This window comes from Lathyrus oleraceus, chromosome 2 (assembly GCF_024323335.1).
Source record: "Lathyrus oleraceus cultivar Zhongwan6 chromosome 2, CAAS_Psat_ZW6_1.0, whole genome shotgun sequence".
NCBI lineage: Eukaryota > Viridiplantae > Streptophyta > Magnoliopsida > Fabales > Fabaceae > Lathyrus > Lathyrus oleraceus.
In genome coordinates, this window is record NC_066580.1 from 9,219,760 (window position 1) to 9,229,503 (window position 9,744).

The following is a 9,744-nucleotide window of genomic DNA, read 5'->3' on the forward strand; positions in this document are numbered from 1 at the left end:
ATGCTAATTAAATAATCGTTTATATTATTTCAACACTAACCAATATTGTTTTCTATAATTATGTTTAAAAAACAATTGTTAAAATAAAATTTCCTTTCTCCAATCATGCTACTTGAATTTTTTTGCTCATGCCCAAATTAAAAAATATGACAACCTTATATTCCCACACTAGCCATTTCAATTTAGTAGTATCATTTTAGCTCTTACATACAACCCATACAAAAATAACGTGGCGGTTATTAAAACATAATAAATAAATAAACAAAAATATCAATAATATAAATATTCAACGTGACTTTATAAACACCATCACGTGCTAAAAATTCTAAAAAAGGAAAACGAAATTGACAGCATAAATCCAAATTTTAAAATAAAAAACCAAAACATAGTTTTTTAATAGTTTAATAATTCTTCAAAGATGTTTGCATTGTCTCTTTTTATTTGTGTTTTTATGTGTTGTTCTATTCCCTCTCAAACAAATTGAAACATTCCAACTCACCAAATCCTTAGCCTCTTTTCAAGGTCTACATTTTCCCTCCTTTCATGGGTCCCCACTCCTAAACAATATCACTAAAGATTCATATCCACATTCTTTAAGGCCCCACCTTTTTATTTTTCTCTCTCTTTTTATAAAGTTATTTCCCTTAAATCACCATTTTTATTTTATATTAATACACATTATTTTTTAAATAAGAATTTTTATTAAATAAAAAAATTTAAATTGTGAAACAAATAAATTCAAAATTCAAATAACACTAAATAAAAAATCATACGGCCTGCTTTAGTGAGATCTATGTTTTTGAATTAATATTCAATAACAAAAATAACAAATTAATAATTAATAATAATTTTGATTTTAATATTTATTTTTGTATCTACTTTTAGCTTGACTAATTTTTTATAAATATTTTTATTCAAATTATTTTAAACAATTAAATTTCTTATATTTTTAAAGGAAACATTAAAGTTTAGTCAAATTATCTAGAAAAAAAATGTAGTTAAAATTTTGAAGGGAGTAAAAAAATAATAAACTTTACCTAATATAAATGAATTACTAAACTTTAATATAAATGGAACAAACTTTTTTTTGAAAAAAAATATTAAACATATATTCTTCTTTAAGAAAAACTTAAGCACATTTTCTGGTAAAATATTAACTATACAATTATAATAAAAAAACACTAAAATTTAATATAAATATATTTTGGTCAAAATAAAAACCTAAGAAACATTCCTTAAAAAAACAAGATAAGCACACGTAAAAAATTCCGAGAATGATGTGTCAGCCGAAGAGGTTTTTTTTCTTGCGAAGAGGGTTCCAAAAAAAGTTTTTTTTTTCAGTGTCTGAGCAGTTCCAAGCAGTTATAATTTTGGAGAGAATTTAGCAAATTTTTTTGGCTCAATTCTCTAACTGTTTTGACACCTGTATATTTTTTTTCAAAAAATTGAGTCTTTATAAACGAAACCGAAAATAAACAACACTTCATAGTCCACACACACTTATCAGTCAAGTAGCGAGTGGGGTTTGGGAGTTACCATGATTTGTGTGTGAGAGAGACAGAAAAAAAAAGGGTTGGTTTTTGAAGCATTGTTCTGAGTTTTTTTTATAGGTATGTTGTGTTTTTTTGGTTTGATTTGTTGATTATGAAAAAAGGGTTGTTGTGGAATTCAACAAAGTTTATTTGTGTTGTAAAAAAATTGTACCTTTAGATTCTAATCTTGAAATGTTACTAGTATAGTGATGATTGTGTTGGTTCTTTTTTATTTTGCGACGGTTTTGTTGTGTTGTTTTTTTTTGTTGAGGATTTTTATTGTTTTTTAGGATTTGTTGTTGTTGTTGTTGTTGTTGTTGTGTGTGATTTTGCTTAGAGAAAAGCATGTGATTTTCTGCTATTTCCATTTTGAGTAATGACAGAGAATTGAGGAAAATCCATTGCAAAATTGAGTAGTTTTTATCTGTGTTTCTTCCTCTCTAGGTTGTTTATAATGATTCTGGTTTATAGGTTGTCTTGTAGAAAAACATCTAGGTTAATTTAAGTTGTTTTCTAGACATCTAGGTAAAAAAAAGGCTACCTCTGTGTGAGTCAGTGTCGGACACTGACATCTCTAAAAAAAATGCATGTCTCCATGTCATTGTTATTATCGGACATCTTTGAAAAAATACACTTGTCCATATCATTGTCTGAGTCATGTGTCCATATGCATGTTATTTCATTCCGTTTATTCATTTTTTCAAATTATTATCGGTGATGATGCGATGTCTCCGTGCTTCATATGTTGTTTTTGTTGTTTTTCTTCATGTGAATCTGTGTTTTTGGTGTTTTGTATAGTCAAATGTTATGGTATAGTAGGTCTACAATTTCCATTCATCATTAGACATTATTATTTCAATTCCAAATTCTTTTATGTTAAATGCTTTATCAGTATTCTAAGTTTTGTTTTGTTAACATTTTTCAGTGTGATAAGATAAAGAGCTATGGATATTTTAGATTGCGCAAGAATTATATTAGATAGAGTTCTGAAATTTGATCCCGATAATGCTCGACAAATAGTTGGTTATCTCCTTATGCAAAATCAGGGTGGACCTGAAATTGCTAGATTGGCATCTTGCCCGGACCATATCATGGCCGAAGTCGTTCTTAGCGCCAAAATTCAAATGTTGGCCCTAAATCCAGGCATGACTTCCATTCCGCCACCGAATGTAGCTCCTCCCCGAGGTTTGGCCTATTTTCCGGGTTTCACTCCATCTTCACCACCACCACGGAACTTTCAGGTTCAATCTACCTATTGTGATCCACAGTTTGCGGCTAGCAATGTGAATCAAGAATTTATGGGAGTGAGTTATCTGGATTCTGTGACAGAACTTCAGAAACAAGCAGAGATGTTGAGTTTGGAGAATTCTTTAGATCCTGTGAATATCGGACCTAGAGGTGGTTTGGTCAATGATTACAACAACGGCTTTGATTCTTCTGTTGTCAGTTTCGGCGGAAGATCTACAAAAAGGTTTTCGAATTCGAACCCGTCTGAATTTCCGGTCAAGATCTGTCACTATTTCAATAAAGGTTACTGTCGGCATGGAAGTAACTGTCGATATTTTCATGGTCATGTTCCTCATGAGAGCTTCTCTTCTCCAATGCATATGCATGGAAATGGCGATAATGCTTGTAACGAGGATCAAGTGATTTCGCCGCGTTCGTTAGCTCAGATAGAGTCTGAAATTATTGAGCTTCTTAAGCAGAAAAGAGGTAATCCAATGTCAATTGCTTCGCTGCCGATGGCATACTTTGAGAGATATAAAAAGGCATTGCAGGCTGAGGGCTATTTAACTGAGAGTCAGCGACATGGTAAGTCTGGTTATAGTTTGACAAAGCTTCTTGCGCGGCTAAATAGTATTCGGCTAATCGGCAGGTGAAATATCTTTTTATAAGTTTTAGCATTTGTATTCTAATGTGTACTTGAATGTCACTTACTCGAATTTGATCTTTTTTTATGTTGTTTTTCAGGCCTCATGGACAGCATGCTGTTATTTTGGCGGAAGATGCCCCGAAATACATTCAATCCGGAGATTTAGTTCAAACTATCAGTGCTGCTCGACAATTATATATGACTTTTCCAGCCGACAGCACTTTCACAGAAGAAGATGTTGCGAACTATTTCAAGTAAATTATTACATTTTTTTTCTTCTTTCTGCGTGCGTGACGGTCTGACACTCCTATCACACTCTTGTCTTGGATAACTCTATCAAGTTTTTGCATATTTTTCTTTGCAGCCAAATTGGACATGTTGACGATGTTAGGATTCCATGTCAGCACAAAAGAATGTTTGGATTTGTAACATTTGCTCATGTCGAAACCGTTAGAGGTATCTTGGAAAAGGGAAATCCCCATTTTGTTCGCGGCTCTCGGGTGCTTGTGAAACCCTACAGAGAGAGGACAAGGTGAGAATCATTTGTTCTTGGAGAATGGAACACGACACTGACACTGACAATAATAATTTTAAAAAATAAATAAATTAAACAAACTCATAAATATCTGTGTCAGTTTCGGACACCGACACCAACATAGACACACCTGAGGTATTAATAACTTTTGTGTATTTGGTGCAGGAGAAATCAAGATAGAGTGGAGCACGTTCCTTGTTGTCCACGTTACTATGCAAATGTGGATTCTGAACTTGACTTAAGTATGATATAATCTAGTTTCTAACCTAACTTTTTTTGGTTAACAACTTAGAACAAGTTATAGCTTAGTTAATCTAATGCACGATTTACGCAGTTCCAAGAGAACTCGGAAAACATAGACAGATGCATAGACAGATCACGAGGAGACAGTGGATGGAAGAGGCGCAAGCTTTTGAATATCACAAGAGAAGTCTTGAGCAGCTGCAGTTTGCTCAACAAGGTTTTCCCGTTGCAGGCTTTCCCGCCGACGGGTTAAGAGTTCCAGATGGTCCGTTACGATTTCAATTTCGCGTTATCTTTAAGCATCCTTCTTTGTTATTATTATCTTACTAACGGAAATTGTTTTTCACGCAGATCGATTCAATTTCCAGCCTGCAGAAGCTCTGAACTATAGGATGAATAACATATACAAGACAGCAGAAACCAATTCATCTGAAGCAAGCAACGAAGTACACTGTCTCCCGGACGAGTTTCCGATTGAAAATAATAATTAAAAGTGATTCAGTTTCAGAAACATAGAAGAAGAGAAGTATAGAGTTTAGAACAGTGGAAGACAAAGACAACAACATAGAGTTTTTTTTTTGGAAGTACTTAGTCAATTAGCATGGTGAAGACAAGACAAAGACAATGGTGGAATTTACATAATCTTACTATACATGTAAGAAGTTTATTGTTTTTAATAATTATAGAAATTAAGGATCATCAATTAGATAGTACTAGTAGTGTGTTTTTCTTGGTCAACAAGTTTACTTTAGTTGCTGGGTTTTCATCTTTTAAATTTGAATAAATAAGAAGTTGCGGGTTCGAATCGATATACATATAATGTTTTTGCATTTAGAGGTTTTTTTAGATTGAAATAAAATAGTTATATTATGTACTAAGTAACTCATTTCTCATTATGGATATCATTTCAAATTGCAAAAATATTTTATTAAAATAAATTAGCTCGCTAACAATAAACTTTGTGATGAGATCACGACATCACTAAGCACATGGAAGAAAATCTATGGAAATAATAGTGTATAAGGGACCAAATTTGACTCAAAAACACAGTTAGAATTTTTGTGTTGATCCATTTTAGAGCTTTGTAAACTTAAAATGGCGTGTGTGATTTTATTTGTTGTTGAATTCAAAATATAAAAAGGAAAATAATGATGGGGTTGCCAAACAAGAAATAGCATTGGAATTCTATTATTCAATCATTTATTATTTGTAATTTAATTCAAAAAAAATGAAGTGCTATTAATCAACTATTTTTTTTCTAATCATTGGTAACTATAGAACCCTTCATTATTGATGGTTTCATCATCTTTCTCAATGCTCTATAAACCCACAAAATCTATCCTAAAAGACATTGATGATGTCATTCAAGCAACAAATCAACGACGTGATGAGTTCAGTGGAAGTCAAGAGTAAAAACATGTCTCAGTAATTAGGTCAACTAGATAACAACATTGATGAGCTCATGGATGCCAAATTTTCATCACTCACATCACACATGACTTAACAATTTTATGACACGACAGTATCCTTATCACTAAACCCTACTAATTCTAAAAATACTAGTAATTTTTTTTTGCAAGTTCTGAAAATGATGCAATTAACACATATTTTTACTATTGCATAAATCATTACCCCACTTCACTTATCAACACAAGGTATAGTGAATCCACTCTTCACTTAGTTTTCCTCAACCTCCACTATTACACTCTTAACAATCCGTTTTTACAATTGTTCCAATCACTTATTTTCACCAATACCCCACTCAAAGAAATTCATATATTTTCCTCATTTTTTTTACAAATGTGTAGTAGGAACATTTTCTTACTTATAATAGAGGATGATGATCCATAAAAACTCAAGACACACGTGAGATTTCAAATGCAGTTGAAAATGAGACAAAAATTGAAGAAACTTATTTTCAACCTCCACTAGAAGTTTTCATATGGAGAACTTTTTCTAAAACTTTGAAATTTAAGAGGTTACTCGATGGTCTATTTGTTATTATCATAATTGATATTGACAACACTCTGAATATTCTCCAACCTCGTATTACTTAATAACTAAATATTTCTATCAAACTCATACCTAACTTTTTAATCATGGTGGAGAATGGCTCTCACCTACAGTATTTGAGACTCTCCCTTTAAGTGTTGGAAATCCCTTAAAATCTATGGAGAATTTCAATCAATCTTGATGAACAAGATTGTTATTACCCACACAATAGCAATGAAAAGAGAAGAACAATGGAGAAAGAAAGAGTGTAAAGAACGATGAAGGAGAAGAGTAATATAATTCTGTAGAGTTTCTCTCTGTCCACAAACCGTGAAAAACTTCTTATTCACTTTGCAACTGCAAAATACTGTGAATACAAATGTTATGAATACTTTATTTACTTCATTACAAAAATAAGGGTTACTCCCTCTATTTATAGATTTAGGTTAACTTGGACCTCAAGACAAAGTCCAAAACTATAAAAGCCCAAAATAGCTAACACTACTAAAATAGGCATAAGTCAAATTCTTGTGTGAAGCAACATGCTTCGACACTTCGACACTAACACAACTCAACACACTAGGTGGTTCGACACTTCCTTGTTTTATCGAGCAACCTGCTTCGACACAAGGAATTACAATTCAACACACCACCTAATTCATTGTGTCTAAGCTATCTACATTCATCATAGCTCTTAGCCTTATGAACACTTCGACTTGCATTCCCTTCGTCATGATGTCTGCAATCTGATTGATAGTTCTGCAATGTTCCACATTCATCTTCCCATCTGCTACCTGCTCTCGAAGATAATGGAACCTCATTTCGATGTGCTTGCTTCGACCATGTGTTATCGATGTCTTCGCGTTGATAGTTGACATGATATCGATCTTCATGGTAATTGCTCAATGACTCTTCGCTATTATCTCTTCGACCAGATTCACCATCCACGTTGCTTGACATGCACAAAGAGAAGCAGTTATGTATTTTGCTTCGCACGAAGATAATGCCACCATTGGATCCTTTCTCGATCCTTAGCATCACTACACCAACTTGAGTCAGTTTATCCCACTAATTTACATCCCTTTCCTTCATCAGCTGCAGGAAACAAAATGCCATAGTCGAGAGTTCCTTTCAGATACCTTAGTATCCTCTCTGCCGCTGCTAGATGTGATACCTTTGGCTTCTACATGAAACTACTCACCATACCTACAATGTATGATAAGTCAGACCTTGTGTGACAAAGGTATTGAAGTGACCCAATAAGTCTTCTATATTGGGTTGGGTCGACATCACCTTCATCTGAATCTTTCGACAATTGTAAACTGGGCTCAGCTGGAGTCGAAATTGGGTTGCAATCTCGAATCTCAAATCTCTTGAGTATTACGTCTGCGTACCTTCTTTGATGCATCATCAAACCTCTACCACTCTTGTAGAATTCGATGCCAAGGAAATATGAAATGTCACCCAGATCTGACATTTCGAATTCCTTGTTGAGATCACCTTTGAAGTCTTCGATCTCCTTCTTGCAGCTACCTGTTATCAACAAGTCATCGACATAGAGACATAGTATAAGAAATTCACTCTTGCTTCTTCTTACATATAATCCATGTTCACTTGTGCACTTCACAAATTCCTTCTTCCTTAGAAAACCATCTATCTTCTTATTCCAAGCTCTTGAAGCTTGTTTAAGTCCGTACAAGGCTTTATGCAACCTGTACACCTTTCCTTCTTCGCCATGTTTCACGAACCCGGCTGGTTGTGCAACATAAACTTCTTCTTCTAAGGGGCCGTTAAGGAATTCACATTTCACATCCTTCTGACACATCTGCCAGTTATTTATGTTTGCTAGACCAACAACCAACCTGATTGTTTCGATCCCAGCAACAAGTGCAAAAACTTCATCGAAGTTAATTCCTTCTTTCTGAAGAAATCCTTTCGCCACAAGTCTCGCTTTGTGTCGAGTCACTTCTCCTCTGGGATTCAACTTCACCTTGTATACCTACTTCACATTGATTGCCTTCTTGTCTTGGGGCAATTCGACAAGTGACCAAGTGTTGTTGACTTCAATTGACTTCAGCTTTTCGTCCATTGCTTTCATCCACTTCGAATATTTCAATGCCTCAGCTGCATTGACAGGTTCAACATCTGCGTAAAAATCATAGTGTACCATCTCACCTTCTTCATCGACCACATCATCTAAGGTAATCACACATTCTTGCAACCTTGCAGGCACGTGTCATGTTCTTTGAGGTCTGCTTGGGCCTGCTTCACCTCTGACTTCTTCCTGTCGAACTTCTCTTTTGACTTCACTAGCTGGTTCATCACAAAAGATTCTCACTGAATCTTTCTTGACATTCTCAGTCCAATCCCACTCCTTAAGCTCATCTATGATCACGTCCCTGCTGATCACTACTTGCTTATTTACTGGGCCGAACAACTTGTATCTTCCAGTTGAATGATATCCTATCAGGATCATCTGATTCGACTTGTCATCAAGTTTTCTTCTTAACTGATTTCACACATGTCTATGTGCTATAGATCCAAACACCTTCAGATGACTCAAGCTAGGCTTGACACCAGACCAACATTCTTCTGGCGTGATTCCTTCTAGCTTCTTCGTCTAACATCTGTTCAGGATATATTTCGCAGCCAACACAACTTCTCCCCATAATTCTTTGGGTAGATGCTTGCCTCTCAACATACTTCTGACCATATTCATAATGGTTCTATTCTTCCTTTCTGCGACTCCATTCTTCTATGGAGTGTAGGGTGGCACCACCTCATGCACAATCCCTTCTTTCACACATAATGCGTCGAAGCATTTCAACACATATTCTCTACCATCATCAGTTCTCAAAATCTTGATCTTTCGATCGCTCTGTCTTTCGACCATAGATTTAAACTTGGAAAATACCTCGATCACTTCACTTTTCTTATGGATCAGGCAAGACCATAGTTTTCGACTGAAATCATCTATGAATGTAACAAAATATTTGTTACTTCCAATCGAATCCACCTGGAGAGGGCCACATACATCAGAGTATATGACTTCAAGAATTGCCTTCGACCTGCTTCCTGCATCGTTACTGAAGTTGTTCTTATGCTACTTTGCTTGCACACATTCTTCACACACTTCATTTGGAATGTCGATTTATGGTAATCCTGAAACCCTATTTCTTCTCTTCAAATCTATGATGTCTTTGAAATTGAGATGGCCAAGTCTATAACGCCATATCCATTCATCTCTACTGGCTGCTGTTGCAAGGCACTTATGCTCCATCACATTTAGTTCAATCTTGAAGGTTCCATTCTGAGACGTTGGAGCCTTCAAGATCAACCTTCCATTTGAGTCGAGAACTCTCATCATCTTGTCTTCGATCGACACCTTGTAGTTCTTTTTGACTAACTGCCCTATGTTGAGCAAAATGCTCTTCATGCTTGATATGTACAACAAATTTGAAATTACTGCTTTCCATCTTTCCTCATAATCAGAACATCACCAACACCTTCAGCTGCTAGAGTGTTGTCATTTGCAAATTTCACCATGTTCTTCATTGAGGGCTTTATGT

General features: G+C 34.8%; 1 protein-coding gene across 1 annotated transcript; it reads left to right on the top strand.

Moving 5' to 3' along the window:
- Positions 1-1,256: 1,256 nt before the first annotated feature.
- Positions 1,257-4,988, top strand: LOC127117606 (zinc finger CCCH domain-containing protein 18). Its single transcript, XM_051047678.1, has 7 exons — positions 1,257-1,610; positions 2,458-3,408; positions 3,504-3,659; positions 3,770-3,937; positions 4,106-4,182; positions 4,275-4,448; positions 4,535-4,988. Exons 2-7 carry the CDS (start codon positions 2,477-2,479, stop codon positions 4,672-4,674), a joined length of 1,647 nt encoding a protein of 548 aa, XP_050903635.1. The 5' UTR covers positions 1,257-1,610; positions 2,458-2,476; the 3' UTR covers positions 4,675-4,988.
- The last annotated feature ends 4,756 nt before the right edge of the window (positions 4,989-9,744 follow it).

Coding starts and splice junctions, on each gene's coding strand:
- LOC127117606 (XM_051047678.1), top strand. CDS start 2,477: ATGGATATTTTAGATTGCGCAAGAATTATATTAGATAGAGTTCTGAAA. Junction 4,183..4,274: donor GGATTCTGAACTTGACTTAA/GTATGATATAAT, acceptor CGATTTACGCAG/TTCCAAGAGAACTCGGAAAA. Junction 4,449..4,534: donor CGGGTTAAGAGTTCCAGATG/GTCCGTTACGAT, acceptor TTTTTCACGCAG/ATCGATTCAATTTCCAGCCT.